At 34.7% G+C, this 20,028-nt stretch overlaps 3 protein-coding genes across 3 annotated transcripts; 1 reads left to right on the top strand and 2 right to left on the bottom strand.

Moving 5' to 3' along the window:
* Positions 1–4,250: 4,250 nt before the first annotated feature.
* Positions 4,251–5,804, top strand: LOC133676082 (GRAS family protein RAD1-like). The gene has a single exon (XM_062097654.1). It carries the CDS (start codon positions 4,251–4,253, stop codon positions 5,802–5,804), a length of 1,554 nt encoding a protein of 517 aa, XP_061953638.1.
* Positions 5,805–7,804: 2,000 nt separating this feature from the next.
* Positions 7,805–9,497, bottom strand: LOC133675656 (uncharacterized). The gene is made up of 2 exons (XM_062097106.1): positions 9,275–9,497; positions 7,805–8,461 (listed from the first exon to the last, which is right to left on the bottom strand). Exons 1-2 carry the CDS (start codon positions 9,366–9,368, stop codon positions 7,983–7,985), a joined length of 573 nt encoding a protein of 190 aa, XP_061953090.1. The 5' UTR covers positions 9,369–9,497; the 3' UTR covers positions 7,805–7,982.
* A 3,408-nt stretch (positions 9,498–12,905) lies between these two features.
* LOC133675413 (uncharacterized) lies at positions 12,906–18,909 on the bottom strand. The gene is made up of 12 exons (XM_062096781.1): positions 18,525–18,909; positions 18,297–18,425; positions 17,670–17,864; positions 17,388–17,435; positions 17,188–17,316; positions 16,097–16,221; positions 15,284–15,394; positions 14,915–15,023; positions 14,532–14,650; positions 14,005–14,158; positions 13,274–13,418; positions 12,906–13,197 (listed from the first exon to the last, which is right to left on the bottom strand). Exons 1-12 carry the CDS (start codon positions 18,639–18,641, stop codon positions 13,133–13,135), a joined length of 1,446 nt encoding a protein of 481 aa, XP_061952765.1. The 5' UTR covers positions 18,642–18,909; the 3' UTR covers positions 12,906–13,132.
* Positions 18,910–20,028: the final 1,119 nt, after the last annotated feature.

Genomic DNA, 20,028 nt, shown 5'->3' with positions numbered 1-20,028 from the left:
AGGTGAAATCACGTTTTAACTCCTTATCTCTATAAGAAAACAAGATTCATAAGATATAAATATACCATGAATACTTCAAACTCAAGGTTCACAATCTCTTTATTCTTAACATTTTCAACGTACATATTTTCAGAGTGAATCCCTATAAAATATAATTACATTTTCTCTCTTTACAATGTTATTGATTTTATTATCGGAGAGTCCCCACATCCATCGAAGATGATATTTTACATATACCAGCTACCAGTCACTTTAACTTACCAGACACCACCTGTTACTACTACAGTTACCAGCCACATTGGTTTACCAGACATCATCTGCTACTACCAACCACTTGATTTTTTCATATCAAGTAATCAGACAACTTAACTAAAAAGAACAAATTAGATTGTTTGAAATAAGATAGTAACTAATTACTAACACTTCAACCTTATTTTTAAATATCTTGGATTTTGGTACTCTATCACACTGCATATTATCTCTTTAATTATAAATGTAACGTCTATCACTATTTTTTTCCTCATTAATAATAAAAAAACATTTTTTTTCTAATATTATAAACATTCAAGCAAATAATTAAACATACAAACAATCCGCGCAAGTGCAGTTAGTTGTCCAGTTTCGTCTTATTTTTCTTTATACTTCTTTAATTTTCAAAGAATAGAGTTTCTTTCCTTTTCCTCTGTTTTTTTTTATAAATAAAAAAACACTGATAAAAATGGCATCATTGCCTATGTAAGGGAAAATTTTAGACAAAATTAATATGATGAAAACATGGAATTGTTTACAACTTATAGCTATGAACTAGTATATTCATATGCACTCCACCACGGATCAGACCAATTTTTTTAAAATATAAAAAGAATGTTAAAAGCACTAAGAATTTTTTAACTGTATTATTAAACCTTATCAAGTGGGTTAATTATGAAACCTTCCGACTTAGCTTTTTGCCTAACTCAAGTTTTCAATTAAACCACGTGGGAGTTAGCTCGACTTAAATCGATCGATTTTATAGGTCCAAATGCAATTTTATTGATAAATAAAAACATGACTTAACTTTTAAAAAACTTTAAGATGACAATTTGTTTTTAAATATTAAGACAATGACAAATTGGATCGACCTAGGTCCCCTCACGACCCGGGTCATGTACTCTATTGAGTTAAATAACTTTTTTATATTTTTATATTTAATTATATAATAAAAATAGATTCTAACAGAATTGAGCACTAACTTAAAAATAAACACTTATTTTAAACAATTATCCTTATAGAAAGTAAACAAAAATCTGTAATACAGTATATTTTTCAACTAATTCAATATTAAAAGATGAAATGAAAAAAAAAACAATTAAAAGACACAAAAAAAGCATATCCTATCAGTGAGTAAACTCATCAGATCTGTGAATCGCGTAAGCCAGACTAATACGATAAATCTGTGAATTGGATTATGGACTCCATTAGGATTGCAATTTTTTTTAATCAAATATCAACCCAATACTGAGATATTATTTTTAGATCGCAATAACCTCATAAAATAAAAAATGAAACCAATTATGAAATTGAATTGTCAATTAACCCATTATCTAAGAATGAAATAAAATAACTAATTAAAAAAAGTTAAACTGTCAAACCTGCGAGCTAAGTCAACCAACTAAACCTCTGAATAGGTCTATGGACTTCATAAAGTTTAATAACATAACTTTTCTCTTAAACTATTTTCTTAACTATATGATAAAAAATAGACGATAAAAAAATCAAGTTAAATTTTAAAAAATACCCCACTAAACGCGTAAACCAGGGTAATCCGCAAACCATGCTAACCTTGTAGAAAGGTAAAATAAAAGAAAACAAATTATAAAGTTAAATTCTCAATCATCTCAATATTAAAAGATGAAATAAACAAAAAAATTGAAAAAAAATCATAACAAAAATCTAAAAACAAAAAGAAAAGAAAAAAGAAGTAAAACACTATAGATTACTATTATAATTCACAATGCAATGGTTGTTGGGTGAATAGTGGTTTCCTCACTTCCTTTAATTTTTGTTACTTTATAAAGTTTGATAGCATGATTTTTCTCTAAAACTAATCTTTTAACCATACGAGAAAAAATAGACTATAAACCGAGGCAACATAAGTTAACTTGATAAATTTACAAACTACGTTAACCTCATAGAAAAAAATAAGAAGAAAAAAAATTACAAAACTAAATTTTTAACCATCACAATATTAAAAAATAAAATCAACAAAAATAATTTTAAAAAAATTATAACAAAAAAAATACACATTTAACAAAAACAAAAATAAAAATGAAAAGAGATACTATAACAATCCATCCATCCAAGTATTTTATAAAAAAACTACAATTAATGTTTGCCGCAACATTTAGTTCATAGGTAATGTCGAGCTCGAAATGTGACCTCGCCACTCTAGCAATAATTGCTTTTACAGCTGTGTGTTCCCCCGTCCTTGTCCAAGGCAGAAGGAGGTTCCTCACTTCTTTATTGATACATTTAACTAGTTATCCCCTTTGTCTCTTCTTTCGTGTCCTGTATTTCACATACAGCTAGCTTATGCGGCTACAAAAAGGAACCTTCTTACCTTCTAGAATGAAAATCGGACAGAGAAGTTATATTCCGGGGAGCATCCCCGCTGTCCAATGCAGGATCATGACGTAGACAGTGACGCTGACAAAGTCTGTGCGACAGTGGCATGAATGTCTCTATATATTTGTTTATTAACGTTAATTTCTTGTTACTATGATATTGTTGAATTTCAGAATATCATATGAGTAGTCTTGTAACTTTGAATGATCCATGCATTAGAGTTAGGATGGCATATACCTATTTTATTTGTATATGGTGTTTGTATTCTTAATCCTCTACTGGAACTACTCCATGCCATCTGGATGTGTGTTCACATTACTTTATGGTGTTCTCCATCATATGAGCCGGCGAATCATTCCAAATTGAATTTAAAGTTCTTTTTTTAAAAAATATTTTTAAAATTATAGTTTATTGGTTAAATTAAAAAATGAAATCCAATCATTCTTAGATTGATCAAACCTTATTAAAAATTATTTTTTAACAAAAATACTTTAACATAAAACATTAACTTGATTAAAATATATTATGGGTGAAAGAAAAATTAATCTAAATTTTTTTTAGTAGACATGTTTTATAAATGTAAGAACCATTCATCCCATGTTGAAGAATTACGTGACATTCTTCTTACTTATATAGTGAAAATTAAAGAGCTAATTAACGTATAAATCATCAAGGTTTTTAGACAAAAACAACCCTAGATAAATAAGTTTTGAGTTTAAACTTATATATATATATATATATAGATTATGATATAGAATGAACAATAATTTCCTCCCGAGGAAATTCTCTCCTGTAATAGAATATAGGTTATAGTGTCATTAGACCTTGTTTGGTCTGTCGTCAATCTATTAATTTGTTAATTTAAGTTCTTGCTTGGATTAGATTTATGTTAAATTAATTGAGAGTTGATTAATAATTAAAATTTATTCCATTTAGTATGTAAACTATAACTTGATTAAAACCTATATTAAACCTGATTCGATATTTTATTTTAAAATAAAAAAAAACTTAAAACAAAGTAATTTTAAATTTAACGGGTGACCTATATTTTATAACTATGGTAACATGTATACAGAAAGCAAAGTATTAGAGAAAAAAAGGAAAGATTTATCAAGATAGTAGAAGGGCATGATACCAGTGGGTATATAAGGAAGTTTTCTCCGATCCGGAATTGAGGAAATTATTGTTCTTTCAAGATAGTTATATTTTGTTTTTTTTTTTCAAATATTTTTGTTGGGATTAATTTTCGGCTTGAATCCGAAGACGTACATGGCCGTTTTCATATTTGTCAATAGTTAGAATTAGGAATAAATAAAGAGGCCACCTGAGCTGGTCCAAAAATCTTGGAGAAAGTAATGGGCAACGATTGCTCTATGCGTTTGCATTTATCTTATGCCACAGATCAGGCAGACATCAATGCGGACAGATTAATAAATTTGTTTTTACTTGCTTGGTTTCATACGAAAATATGCATCGGCCTAGTGATTCTCGACAAGGATATCGATAGCGTAGCCGCTAGCTCTATATCATGCCTTTGCTTGGTGAAGGTTCTTTCAGGGCATTAGTGATATATCTATAGAAACAGAGAAGAATTTTGTGCGCCCGCGCGCGCGCGTGTGTGTGTGTGTGAGGGGGAAGAGAGAGAGATGGCTCATAGTTTCTTGTCAGGGGAGTTCAATGATGAAAACATAAGTGAAACGAGTGGCCTTGATCTCAGTCTTTCAGCTATGGCTTGCTACCCGCGCCCCCCTTATTTGCCAACATTTGATAGCAATGCCGTTTCATGGATCCTTCCTTTTTCGGATGACACCAGAGATGCTAAGAGGATGAGACGATCCTCGAGTCTGGTTGAATCCATAAGAAGTAATAATAGCAGCCTTTATAGTGGTGGAAGCAGCATTTGCCGCAGCATTAGCACTAATATCTTGAATAGCATCCCTAAGCTTCATTTCAGAGATCACATATGGACTTATACGCAAAGATATCTTGCAGCTGAGGCTGTCGAGGAGGCAGCATCAGAAGCGATGATCAATGCTGATGAAGGTGGAAATGAAGAAGAAGGGAATGCTGATGGAATGAGACTTGTTCAGCTTCTAATTGCTTGTGCTGAAGCTGTGGCATGTCGTGACAAGTCACATGCCTCAGCCTTGTTATCTGAGCTCCGATCTAATGCTTTGGTATTTGGCTCTTCTTTCCAACGCGTGGCTTCTTGCTTCGTCCAAGGCCTTACCGACAGGCTCTCTCTTGTTCAACCACTAGGGGCGGTTGGTTTTGTTCCCACGATGAACATAATGGACATTGCCTCGGATAAGAAGGAAGAAGCTTTACGCCTTGTTTATGAAATTTGCCCACATATTCGGTTCGGTCACTTTGTTGCCAATAATGCTATTTTGGAAGCCTTTGAGGGAGAGAGTTTTGTTCATGTGGTGGACCTAGGAATGACACTTGGATTATCACACGGTCACCAATGGCGCCGGCTTATTGAAAGCCTCGCCGAACGTGCTGGAAAAGCACCCAGCCGCCTTCGAATAACTGGTGTTGGCCTTTGCGTTGATAGATTCCGGATCATCGGTGATGAACTCAAGGAATATGCAAAAGACATGGGAATCAATTTAGAGTTCTCAGCTGTGGAAAGCAACTTGGAAAACTTAAGGCCTGAAGACATCAAAATCAATGAAGGTGAAGTTCTAGTAGTCAACAGCATTCTTCAACTCCATTGCGTGGTTAAAGAAAGTAGGGGAGCTCTGAATTCTGTCCTGCAGATTGTTCATGAGCTCTCGCCAAAGGTTCTTGTTCTAGTTGAACAAGATTCAAGCCACAACGGTCCATTTTTTCTAGGAAGATTCATGGAGGCACTGCATTACTATTCCGCGATTTTTGACTCCTTGGACGCCATGCTGCCCAAATACGACACCAGGAGAGCCAAGATGGAGCAGTTTTATTTCGCAGAGGAGATAAAGAACATTGTGAGCTGTGAGGGGCCAGCAAGGGTAGAGCGGCATGAGAGGGTGTATCAGTGGCGCAGGAGGATGAGCCGAGCAGGATTTCAGGCTGCCCCCATTAAGATGATGGCTCAGGCAAAGCAATGGCTGGTGAAGAATAAGGTTTGTGATGGATACACAGTTGTTGAAGAGAAAGGGTGCTTGGTTCTTGGCTGGAAATCGAAGCCTATAATTGCAGCTTCTTGCTGGAAATGCTAAATAAATAGCAGCCAATAAATTTGCAGTTCTTGAATAAATTGGTCGAGGTTTCATGAGGCCATAATTGGTTGCTGTGTAATCGCATGGTGTGTTTGATCTCCTACGACATGTCCATGTACGTAGTAATGTCTATCATCAGTAATGTGCAAGCACAGGCTTTGCACTGAAAATAAGTACAGATGATTTTCAGTTTGAATTTGAAACTGTTCAGGTGACTGCACAGATGAAATAAAGAAATTGTATTGTTGGTTTGGTGTGCATATCTGTTGTATTAAAATTGTACATATCAATATTCCTTGATTCTTTAATTCTGATATTTGTACGGTAGAAAATCTAGCTGCTTCTATATGAGGCCTACTAAGAACATGGAATCTCGAAAAGATTAAATATATAATGAATCAAATTGCAACATTTATGAGAAATATCATATATCATTAAAAAAAAAAACTTTTTACTTAGCAACAAGTATTCATACATCACCAAGTGTAAAATTGAAAAACAAAATTGCAAAAAATATCCTAATAAACTATTATGATGACCTTCCTTATCACCCTTTTTTAACCCTGCCGTCTCCAACCACATGCTCCCCCTCACAAGCCCTAGAGGAGATGCCTACCGGCCCTACCCCTTTCATCTAAGAAACTTCGCATACAATGGTAATTATTCAGAAACTACTAATGGTGACTTATCAACATCGATCAAAGACATTTATCCCTTGATTAGTTTCTAAGGTTATTGGTCATCGAAGGGTCTTCAATCTCACTAGAGAGTCTTGTTTGCAGGTTTTTCAATGATCCCGGCCGCCGTTCTCCACCATCAACAACCTCAATCCAGTCTCGTAAAAAGCATCTCATCATGTTAGGTTTTCCAACCTCGCCACACATGGCCAATTGGGAATAACCATTTTTTCCTTTGCTTTTTCTCCTATATTCTTGTTCTTCTTGTTCCAATTTATTTTTAGAATAATTTTAAGTTCTTTCTTTATTATCAAAATGAATTGCAACAATGGCCTAAAGTAAACAACATCGTAATTATCTTCACCTCCTGAAAGCATTATAACACCATAAATTGATATGGCAATCCAATAGTCACCAACTAAAACTCAGGCGCCTTTATAAGCTAACACCATCGGCCTTTTTAGACTCATATTCCTCATCTATTGACTTAGTTTTTGTATGATCACTCATCCCGCCAAAGAGACTTTTATTGCAATTTTTCTAGCTAACCCGACCACCCTTCTCCACCACCAACCACCTCAATTCAACCTTTAGAAAGTCATCTCATCCTAGTAGGTTTTCTAGCCTCATAGCGCATGATCCAATGAGGGATTTCTATTTATAATAATTTCATTGATCGGTTTATTAATTGTTTACCAAGTAGTGTATGTAATCAGCGTGGAGTGCTTTTGTAGTTTATCTCCTCTCGTGTTTCTTTCTTTGTTACTTCTAATAAGCCAAAATTACCAATCTATTTGCACAAGTATTGGCCTCGAGGTAAAAAAAATTTACCTGCCTTCAACTCCCCTTTACCCTTTTGATTATTTAACAAAGACACCAACCAAAATTCACGAACCTCTATAAACTAAATCACATGTGCACCTACACAGACACCAAAATTACCAATCTACCTGCACAAGTATCGGCCTCAGGGTAAGCATGCAGCGCTTCACTCTCCAATTTCATCAAGTTTTTTATGTTCCAATTTATATTACTTTCAGTGCCAGTAATATTGATAATGGAATTCTGATATCTGCTCTTCGTATAATCAACGTAGATTTATGATTGAAAATTCTCCATTTTTTTTACATCCACCAATAACAATGTCATCCTAATGTTTCCAGGAAGAGAATCTTAAGAGTAGCATAATGTCCATCCATTTTTGAAAGCTGCCACAAAATGTAAATTGTTGTAAGGAAGTGAATCCAACCCCTGCAGCAAACTAGTTCTATGGAAATTTTTATTGCATTTAAATGAAGAAAAACTTGATAAGCTGCCACTGTCTTCCAAGAATGATACACTAATTCCATAAACACTGAAAAAACTTGGTGAAACAAAAAAGAATCAAATCAAGATACAGTTGAGTGATCAATCAGGTTGCAACCCCTTGTTTATACCCGTCTAGGGATCTCCCAATGAAAGATAAAATAAGGAAAGAAAGGCATAGATGTGAATACAAATCCTACATCTGACAAGCAGAAGAGGAACTAAGATGTTCATGTTCAGAATATTGCTCTTTTGAGATGCCCAGAGATTGAGAGTTGCTAGAACTAGCATAAGTACTCGCAGAACAATTGCTTGCTATCAGCATTGCCTCTCCAAAAGGAGTTAATGCTTGTCGAGAATAATTATATTTGGAAAAAAGATAAAGCACTGAAACATTCCTACCCCGCTGATCTTTTGAGTCACCTGTAGATTGCATAGCACTAAAACTTAACTGATCACTGGCAGAAGAACTATCTGAATCTATTGTCATCACCTCCTCATCGGGTGAGGTTATAACATGCTGTAAGCTTTTCAAGGCAGTTGTTGAGGTATTATTGGACTCCACGAAACTTGAAGCACTTGTAGTGCTACTCTCACTTTCCATTTCCACAGTCTCCTCAAAGGGTGAGCTTTGATCACGCTGAGAACCTAGTTTAAGCTTCATTAATGTAGCCTCTGCATCAAAAAAACAGATAATTCAGCAACCTCGGCATTTTATTCAACATCATGTCATCTTGTAAACACAAAGACGCCGAAGAGGAAAGGACCTTGGATGGAACACTAACCTTATAAAGCACTACTGCATGCATGCATGCATACATACATACATACATATTCCTAAAATTCATTTTTCAACTAAAGGAGAATTAGCGCAAAGCAGTTGCCACAACGAATTCTATTACCTCCTATGAAGGCAACAAACAGCCCAATCAAAGAGCCTTATTATACAGCAAAATTCACAAAGTGTGCCCATTATTGTCTGCAAAGAACAAAAACGATCCTCCCTAGCCCACGGTACTAGCATGAAAGTTAAATCTTAAACAAAAAATAAAGACCCAAATTTTATCCTATAAATGACTAAAAAATAATCATCTCACAATCACTTATTTGACCAATTACGAGAAGCGGTTCCCACAATTACAACTTGCAGGGCTACTCCATTTCATATTTCTACAAGCAGTGGGATATCTTCACCATTTGGGAATAACCGTGCCAGGTCAAGCCAGTTATTGGATCGAAAAGGGAAGGGCCGCCTTGCTCGTTTACAAGGCTACTTGTATAAAGGCTGATTATCAAACATTTAATTAAAGACTGAAGGTTTTGGGCACTGCACTGTTAATTATGAAAAAAAATCTTAAGAAATTCATTTGACCCACATCCTCATTTATCATAATCTGCAAAACCCATAATTTGCTTCTCAAGTTCAGGGCTTAAACCTAATTAAAACAAAATAAAAGAGCACATGATTTTATCCAAGAGAGAGAGTACCGTAGATAGAGAGAGTGTCGTCTTTGAGGATCTTGGAAGACGGTCTCTCCAAGCAGTCTGGTGAAGAAGAAGAAGCCCTTACTCTCCCAAACATCCTCCTTTGCTTTAACACACACGCACACACTGTCTCAAAACCACAATCTCTTTTAGAGAGTGAAAATAAAGATAGGATCTGGTTTTGAGAAAAGACGAAATGAAAGATAAGTGGCTTCTTCGTGGGTGGACCCCTTCTTTGACATTTGGCGCCTTAATTCATTCCATAAGGGCGGGAACCGTACTTGACGCTCTTCTGCTTATTGAATATACTCTTGGGCTGGGCTGGTCTGGTCTGGGCCTGTCCGGGCTCCCTTCGGAGAGAGTTTTGTTCCACATTATTAACCCAACTAGCTTCGTTTGTTTGACCAGAGAAATTGATATTTTGAAATAAATAACATTATTGTTTTAGATAGGCCGGCCCATATCTTCCTTTTTCTTCTTTTACTGAAAAAAAAAAAAAAACATAGTTATTAAATCTGGAATGGATTTAACATAATCTAGGAGTTGGATCCTGAGTCATATGCATCAATTTAAATTTTTTTGAAACAATGCATAAAAATATAAATTATAAAAAATAAATATAAGGTATGCAGTATACTTATTCCACACTTAAAAACTTAAAAAGCAATCCATGTAGATTTAAGATATAAAAAAATAATATAAAATGTAGTATAATTATCTTACTTGAAAACTTAAAAAATAATTTGTATAAATGTAAGCTACAAAAAAATAATATTATTTTTATTATTTATAAAATAAAAAACTAGGTTAATCCAGTTCAACCCATTTTAAATTTACCTTAAATCAATTTTTATCAAATCGAGAATTTGAAAACATAGTGAACTGTGAAGTCGAGATTTATTGGATATGAATTCTATAATATTGTTGCTGGGGACCACACACACACACATAATATCACATTAAATAGAAAGAAATAATCACACAACACAATGATTTTATGTGGTTCAGTTATGTTTACATTCACTTATAAAGATAAGATATTTAACTATGATTCTCAAACCTGAATTCAAAGTACACTCATTCCTCGTAACCATAATTTTCAGACTCGGTTCAATAATCAATCCAGTTTAAGGTTTGAATTTTAAATTTTGATCAAATCGTCTGAGTCAATTCAATTTTTTAAATCAAAACAATGTCGTTTAATAAAAAAAAAATCAAAAGTTAACAAGTTGTAACTGAATTTTTAACCAGGTCACTAGATCAACTAAGTTATACTGGGTTTTTTTTTTCTATTTTTTTTTCAATTCGATTCGGTTTCAGTCTCAGATCGATCAAATCCCAGATCGATTCAGGTTTCAAAATTATGCTCGTAACACACAATAACTCATAAGAGGAAACAATTTTTGAAACAGTAAAGAAAATCGCCTTGATGGGTAAGGGATTTGTCACGATCCTAATCCTACAAGGTTTCCATTGCTACCCAAAACCAATCCTAAGCCAGATAATAATTATATCAAGTCCTTCTACAATTATAATTAAAATTCACATCATATCATAACAAATCTCCGCTTTGACTAAAATTCTTTTAATATCCAAAACTTTGCAGCTTTTCCATCAAGCCCTTTACGACGAAGTCATATTGTTGATGGTTATAGAAATCAAGTCCAAACAATGTTTGAGCTTGTATAATGAAAGTAATATAGTTGTGTTTAGAAATGCACCGTGTTTTTTGAAAAAATAAATTTTTTTGTTAAAATTAAATTTTTTTTATATTTTGAATCGTTTTGATGTATTAATTTTAAAAATAATTTTTTAAAAAATAAAAAAAATATATCATTTTGATATATTTCAGCACGAAAAACACTTTGAAAATCAACCGTAACCACACTCTCAAATAGGTCGATCAATGTATTAGATGGATAATTCCAGTACCGATTCTCTTCACAATAATATCACCCAAATTAACACTATCATGAATGAAATGATACTTGATATGAATGTGCTTCATCCTTTCATGAAACATATGATCCCTAACCAAATAGTTTATTTGATTGCTTCAATCACTGCTAAGTACTTTGCCTCCATGGTAGACATCCAATATATTAGAATATAGAACACAAGACATGTATTACATATCCTCATCTGATTACATATAGTAGATGACATGCAGCTTGAAATGAGCAGCAAAGAGAGTACCAACAGGTTTAGCATTCTACATGCTAAAATGTTCATATGCCCTTTTAGTGTTTTTTTTCAGTTAAGTACAAACATCATCTAGATTCATCTTTTTTGCTATTCATCCTCGTAATCATCCAATTCTTTATGTAGAATGCAATCTTGACATCAAGTTTTTCTAACTCTAAGTGTCAAATAGCAACAACAGACAATAGATACCAAAGACTTCTTTTAAGTTTAGTATTTTTGCCTCATTAAGTATTTGCTAATAAGCAACTTTGGTTCTATAGGATCAAGATACCAAAGCCTATATTCTTTCACTCCAAATGCATAACCCACATAAATTATTTTTATGCTCTCAAATCCAATTTTTCATCATTTATATGGAAATATACAGGACAATAATAATAATAAAAAAAAACTCTCAAATTAGAATAATCAAGAGGGCTACCAAACCATACCTTATCAAGAGTTTAGCAATAGGAGAGGGAGACTGATATTCTTAACCATGGCTTCCCAGACTGATAAATAAATAACAACGCCGTTAACAGTAATAGGCATAAAATCTTGCTGGCTGCTGGCCTACTCAGATCTGCTATGTCAACTTGCTCATATTTGATGTTTAGCCACTAAAACATGTGCGATTCGGGGCTTTTTTCGACAGTCATTTGAAATGTTCGGGACTAGTTCAGAATTATCTATGGACACAAGATCGAGGTAATCTAAATAATTATCACTGGATCAACCCCAAGAATAAATAGAATGGTTTACTGGTTAATTCCCAAAGCCAGTGATCCATACATAATTTCCTTATCATGCTCTGAACTCTCTCCTACCGTAGTTTTATAACATCAATCTACTTTTTCTTTCATGTCTCCCTGAATCAGTGCATATGAACCGTAGATTTTACTCTCCAGTTTAGAGCAGTTTAGGATGAAAGTAGAAGAGACTTCTCATGTTGGCATTGTTTCATTAAGTGGTTTCCTCTTGAAAGAGTTGTAATGGGAATCAGGGGATTTGAAGAAATACTTTCACATCCATCTCAAAGATCTCTTGATTCAGTTTCAGGTTTTTCAATTAGGTGTGAAGAAGTTTTGGATGGAGTTTGAGAGATAATTTTGGGGAAATTTTGAGAATCTTGTCATGAAAAAATCAACAAGGAATCTACAAACTAAAAGGATAGAGGAAGTTGAAATACCCTGCTGTTAGGGGGGGGAATCAAATTGAACCAGTCATGAACTTGCTATGAACAGTTACCATGACATGAGGCAACCATTCATACATTCGGTACCAATCCCAGCATTTGTAATTCGGGATCTTTGAGCATATTTTGGAAATAACTTGACTGAAAAGATGAAAGACAACTTCAAAAAAAAAAAAAAAAAAAATGAGATACAAACTGTCATGGGGGTCGCAAGTTCAACTTATGCCAAACCCAAACAACTATAGGGATCAATGATGCGCGGAAGAGAACTGTTGTGCACTGATATTCATTAAAGAACACGTCTGACATGAAATCATTATAAAATTTCTATAAATTGTACATGGTGGAAACAAGTGCCATATAAGGACTTGTGAATAACAACTACAAAAGAACAATGGCGTGTGATAAGCAATCAGAAAACCTAACCATTCATTGTCAATGAACTCATATGGATGCAAATGCTTAATTCATCAATAGCCAAGTCACTCACTTCGAAGTAATCTCCTGAAAAAACGTTGTTTGCGATGCTTAGTCTTGAGATCTGTATCTGAAATGATAAAATGAAGGATAAATAACTTCTGTTATATGGTGTTTACGAATTCAGCTGCGATTTAGAAAGTCACCTTTTAATCTTCCAGCAAGATACAATGCTTCTTCTGCAATGGGTCTCCATTGTTCTGCACACGAGTAGTTGATACCAAGACCCACACTAAGACCTCTCAAAAGATGCACTGTGCGAAGAACAGAAAATAGTTCCTCTGGGAAAGCCTACATATCCAAAACACAGAATCTTATGATGAATAAAAATTGCAGTAGCATGATTGTCCTTGTTCATTTTCTTGCTCAAGTTCCCAAGCAAGGTTATCAAATTCAATCCTTATCTTTTTCTAATTTCCCAAGATTGGTTATAAGACACAGAGAACACATCCAGCAATGAAGCAGAATCACCAATTTCACGGGTTCAAATTAAATTCAGCTTGTTTACAGCCTAATTCCTTTCCTCAGGTGGTTCAATAAAATACTGAACGACCAAAGGGGCCATGTGACAGGTTCACTGGTCCAGACCACCCTGGAAACCGAATGATAACTACAGTTCCAGGTTCAATCGCACTCTTCAAGTTCATGATGCTAATTAAAACTTTATGTTGTTCATTACTGGAACAACAGCACCAGACACCATATTGCTAAGAAACAACTGACAATCAAATGGAACAAAAAAACCTTGAGAAACAACGAGGAAATGAAACTGACAGTAGTTTTTTATTCTGTTCTTCAGTGAAAAATTTGGATACCATCCAACTACCAGCACGGCACTGCATAGATTAATTCATCTTCTATTATAACTACCACTTACCTCAACAGAGACCTTTTTGATGGAAGAATCCTCTGCGAAAGGTTGCAACATTGCCACTCCAGGTGGTAGTTTTGTGTCAAACATTGTTTCTGCCAACCTAAACAATTCCGGCAGTTCATTCTCGCATTTGCTTGAGGTATCTATGCCAAGGTCCCTAGAACAGGATAAACAACAAAATATGAACAAAATATACATAGCAGTACAAGAATTTACTATGGTTGAAACATAAAATCAATCCTAAGGTATTTGCTAAACTTTTTAATTGTATCCTAGATCGTGTGAACTGAATTGATCGCAAAATGAACTTCTAAAATGCTACCAACAATGGATGAATGAAATATAGAAAACAACTAGGCAAGCATTAGAATCACCAAATAATATCCCCTGCTCATCATCAGTCCTTTAGAACCCATTACTAATCCATATACTAATATGCACCCAGTAGCACATCAATTCTGACCCTAGTTTCTCCTCATATCTTGGAAAATAATTGATAATTTTCAAATAGATAGTAATTACAAGCATACCTGTAGCTTTCTGCTGCTCTGATTGGGTCACAATCAGCAATGGCAAGTACCAAATTTGCATATCCAAGCCTCAACTTATCCGGGAGATCCTTCACCTGCCCGTAGTCTAGCAAGGCAACCTAGCTTGAGGTGAAAGTGGCAAACCAATAAGGTTCAGAGTTGAACATTAAATTCACAGAAATCAATTATTTCACAGATAGTCTACATCTTGTTTAGATCATTTCATGAACAACTTTAGGTAACTACAGGAAAGAGAACTATAAGCACCATTACAACCAATTAATAGCATACCAATCAATAGCATATAATATAAAAGATCGCACCCCAAAATTCAAGGAATATAAAGCAGAACACAAAGAAACAAAAGCTAGTTGCCTACTTGCCTTGGAACCTTTACAAATCAATATATTTCCTGGATGGGGATCTGCGTGGAAGAAACCACTCTTCAGTATCATTTGTCCATATGCTAGTGTCAAACTTTTAAGTATGTTCCTGCACTTACAAAAATTATAAAAGGTGTGTCATGCTTTTCTTATTTGTTAGGGGAAGACTGCAATTTATGAAATTGTAAAGCGACAAAAAAAATACACATTGATTTGTTAGGAAGTACAATGACAAATTGTGTGCCAACAAAATGATTTCAAGAAAGCTTAAGTCATAATTTCAGGCGAGAAGCCCCTTTAAAATAAAACCAGAAACAAAAAATTTGTGCAGAAGGACTCCATACTCTCTGGGATGATCTAGGGGCTTACTGCTTTGCTGCCGCTGCAATCTTACCACCAGGATTAATTCCTCTTTTGGCTATTTCATCACCAAGATTCAAAATCGGGGTCCCATCAATGTATTCCATCATTAAGGCCCTCCTGCATAAATAGAAAGACATTGATCACCGAAAGGTTCCTGCCTGATGTTATATGAGCAATGAAATAGAGCAAAAAAGTAACAAACAAACACCACAAAACAAGCAGCCTGACAATTTTCAGTGTTTAGGGCAAAATGAGGAGGTACAGCATATGATCGAGTAAAGTGGAGTAACTATTTGAATGGCCCAAGCATGAACCACAAAGATCATTAGATTAGTGCTGTTGCTAATTGGGTCAATCTACAGAGAGATTGTCATCCAATCAGTAAAAATGTGATCACTGTAATTTCTTCTCATCACATGAAGCGGTCCCACAACTTATGTGGTATCTAACTTTGACACCATAAGTCTATTCTCCTTGTTCATTGTGTTCAATCTCATTTTCTCTACTCCGACTACAGCATGACAATTTATCTATGTTCCTAGTATCTCTGACCCGCCAGGATATTGCTCTCAGTTTGGGACCTTTGACTAAACCACCAGTTCCATCCCTTAATGAAAAAATAAGTAGGAGGGAATTCTGCAACTGCTACAAGAAGAGCACATTTAAATAGTTCGTGTGTCCAAAATAAAACTGTTTACAATGTAGCCAATATAAATGAAATAGAAAGAATGCATCTCACTGCTTTAATTTTTTTATGCAACTTGACACGGGGTAACCAATGAAGCAAAGCACCTCATAAATTTTGTAGGACAGACATACCTGCTGACCATATCCTTCAGCACTCGTGGCACTATAACTGGACTTGCTTTATTATTCTCATACAGAAATTGCCGGATTCTTTCCATAGCATCAGCCTCCCTCTTGAAATCAAATTCATATCCAATCTTGAATGGGATAGATGAACAAAGAAATATTACTGGGAGTATTTTATTAGAATTGTAGCCATGCAGAAAGAATCTAAATATTTAAGCACTTCACAGTTTCTGGAGTAAATTCCATCAGCACAAGGTTTAAATCGTATAACTGCAGAGGCAGCTACAAACCTCGGTTTATGAAAGTCAAACAAACAAATCAAGAAACAACATTTAACTTAAAAATGTTAAGAAGCAAGAAAAACCAACAGTCTCTTGGTTAAAATACAAACCCACAATTCACAAAATAAAAATGAAACATAATTCATTTCAAAATTTGAAAGTAATCTGCTTGTTCTTAAAGGTAAAATAATTATATTGTTACCAACTCTTCAAAGAAAGACTCAAAAAAAAATCTAGCAAGAAAAAAAATTTGCATAGGCCCAACCAAAACAGGAAAAATCAGATGACTCATTAAAAATGAAAGATTTCATCGGCATTACAACCTTTAAATACCATTTCAGCAAGCTATGAAGAACAGTGAAGATGATTAGTTGACTGAGTCAAAAGATTAAGATAGCTGTAAAATGAGCAGATTTTGATACGGACTTGATCAACTTGGGTGATTCTTTGTTTTGGAAGAATGTAGATAGTGAAGAATTAGATAAAACACACAAAATATGAATTTGAGAAACTCCATCTCCTTGGGCTTAATAGTCTGATATTAATTGTTCACAGAATGTTGATTAAGATAACTAATGCTTGGTGGTTGAAGAATAAATATTTCACTCTAATTTGCTAGATACTTGATCTGTTATACAATATGTTTCATTGACAGTGATGGGCATTTTTCTCGTGCTACTAGTACTAATCCAGAATCTTAACTTGGAATCCAAAACCTTCAACTTTACGAATTGAAATAATATCTAACCATAAAAAACAGAAAGGTAAGAGTACTACCATAATCTACAAGAATTGTAATACAAAAATAATGGGCACCTGTTTCTCCATTTCCTTTGTCACAGAGTACAGATCAAATTTGATATCTGTCTTTTGCATGTATAAAGCAAACGCTTGAAGGTTATAGATGTCTGTCATCATCAGATCCTGAACTCCAGGATGTTGGACCTATAATACACTTGAAGTTATAATCTTGCAGGCATTACAGAGATTAGAAGTTAGCATCCAAGAATCCATACCTTGACAACAATATCACTCTTGCCACCTTTCAATCTTGCCCGATGAACCTGATTTGGCAGGGAAAACATGTCAGATACACATGATACAGTAAGCTGTCATCCATTCTGAAGCAACCAACCCTTCAACTTCAAAACCACAGTTGATGCTCAAAAGCAACTTATATCCCAATGTTTATTAACAGCAACTTCAAGATTCCAGGTAATGCCTTGATGAATAAAACAATGAGTAGCATGAAACATCTACACTTCTAGCCAGGCGAGATTTTATATGAAATGCATTACCTGTGCAATTGAAGCAGAACCAAGAGGTTCCACATCAAATCTTTCAAAAATATCCTCGATGCTTCGACCTAACTCTTTCTCCAGCACAAGCTTAACAGTATCAAATGGAGTAGCCGGAGCTCTATCACACAAAGTTACAAGCCTTCTCACCCATGCTGCTGGAGCCAAGTCAGGCTTCCCAATGACTTGGGCAACCTAATTCAAGTCCAGTAAATTAATTTGAAAAGGCTTATAGTAAAGAGCAGCTTTATCTCAAACCAAAACAGCATAAAACATCATTAACACCCAATAATCAAAATGGACTACAAAAATAAACCGAAAAGGAAAAAGGCTTACTAACAAGGAAAAGATAAAGAAGAACATAACGGATTGAGTCCAACAGTTCCTAAAACAATTTCTACAGCAGAAAAAGGAAACTATCAAACCCCTGATCCAAAAATAACAAAACTAATAAAAAAGCAAGACAAAACATAATGAGTAGACAAGTGATAAGATAATTGTATCGAAAGGAAGCAAAAAGGTCAAAAATTAATTGGAATTAGACTAATTCCAGCACATGATTCAAGTTCAAAAGGTCCTCAAAAGCAAAAGAACCCTACACAGTAGAGTTACAAGAAGGAAAATTACCTTGAGAAAGAACCCACCAAGATCAGAACACATAGCATAAATCTTGTCAGCAGCAAACTCATGCTGTCTTTCCCACATTGCCTCCTGCTTTTCCACATCCTTCACCAAACTCACTCTCAGTTGAAACACCTACACAAAGCCCATCGACCAAATCCAATTAAACGTTCAGATTAACCCACTTAAATCCACATGCATGCAATAATATCAAGATAAAGACGAGAGAGGAACCTTATAGCCAGTGTAGATATCAGCAGCACGAACCCAGAACTGAAAAGAGCGTTGCCATGGTCTGAAATGAGTAGAGAGCTTATCTTGAATGTCTTTAAAATCGATAAGAGGAGGCATAGTGGCATGGAGCAACAACAATGTCTTTCAATTTTACTGTCTGAGTGGAAAAAAAGGCAGATTCCTGAGCCTGAGTTTTCCCGGGTTAAGTGGTTACAAGAATGGATGTGATACTAAGCTATTAGAGAACGTGACGTGTATTTAAGGTTGTAGCTGAGGAACCAAAGAGTGATGGTGCAGAGAGACAGAGAGAGAAGAGGTGATTTAACGGAAGGAACGTTCTATGACTACGCTTGTGAATTGTGTTGTCTTTCGTGTGGGGGATATGGAAAACAAAAAGACAACTGTATCTTTGTTATTATTGGCGACTCTGGGTAATATTTTTGTTGGGTTTGATTATTTAGATTTTGTTCCTAACTTGCAATCAATAGTTAAATTTTAAATAAGATTTTATTTTTAAAAATAGTATAAAAATAAATAACAGGTGAATTATGAATAAAAAATTAATATTTAAACTAGTTTTTTTTTTAATATCTATCCCCTTATCTCTGTTTTCAAGAAAATAAAATAAAAATGAAGAGGTTAATATAAAAACTAAAATGAATTCAATTCAATCTCTTTCAAATACATGAGTTCAAATTATTTATCATTTGGTTCCAAACATGATATAATAAATTCATAAAATTAAAAATTAAAATAAATGTTTGTAACCACTAAACTAACAAGAGCATGCACAACCAAGCTTCTTATTTTTTTTTTAAATTTTAGTTAAAAAAATCATTTTAATTAACTCTCTAAGAAATGTAATCACATCCATGCTTTTCAAAACAAAAGGACTGAAATTTTGGTTATAAATTAAAAGCAAAGTTGCTCCTACAGCAGCACATCTAGCAAGCAAAGCCACTTCTCTTTCTTTTTAAGTTGTTAGATGTCTCCCCGAAAAATTAGTTATTCGTTTTCTTCTTTTTTTTTTTTTTTTTATTATCGTGGGTGTCCGAGTCAGCTTGCGCGCATCTCGACTAATCCCACGGGTCCTAAAGTTAACGACCATGTAAGCCTCCAGTGGTCATCATATGAGCAGCCATAGGATTTGAACCTGAGATCTAAGAGAGAGCAAACCTCTTAGTTCCAAGCTCTTACCATTAGGCCACCATCTATAAGGTTAGTTATTCGTTTTCTAATTGTTTCGGTCCCCGCTGTACAATATTAGCACTTGATGATGCCTGTAATGCCCTTTTGCTATGCTGATAGCCTGTTACAATCCACGCCATGGTGATACGTCCATTTTTATACATATGCTCGGGGACCATTGTCCTTCGGAGAGCTATCCGAATATACAGCAGACGACATGCTCGTCCTAAATGGACCATGAACTCCCTAGTATTTGTGGCCATCAGTTGATTTGGTTAGAAAAAGTGTCCTCGTCTCGTTCCGTTCCCGGAGATTG

This window comes from Populus nigra, chromosome 16 (assembly GCF_951802175.1).
Source record: "Populus nigra chromosome 16, ddPopNigr1.1, whole genome shotgun sequence".
NCBI classification, from domain to species: domain Eukaryota; kingdom Viridiplantae; phylum Streptophyta; class Magnoliopsida; order Malpighiales; family Salicaceae; genus Populus; species Populus nigra.
The sequence above is the reverse complement of the archived record's forward strand: the minus strand, read 5'-3'. Positions and strand labels throughout refer to the sequence as shown.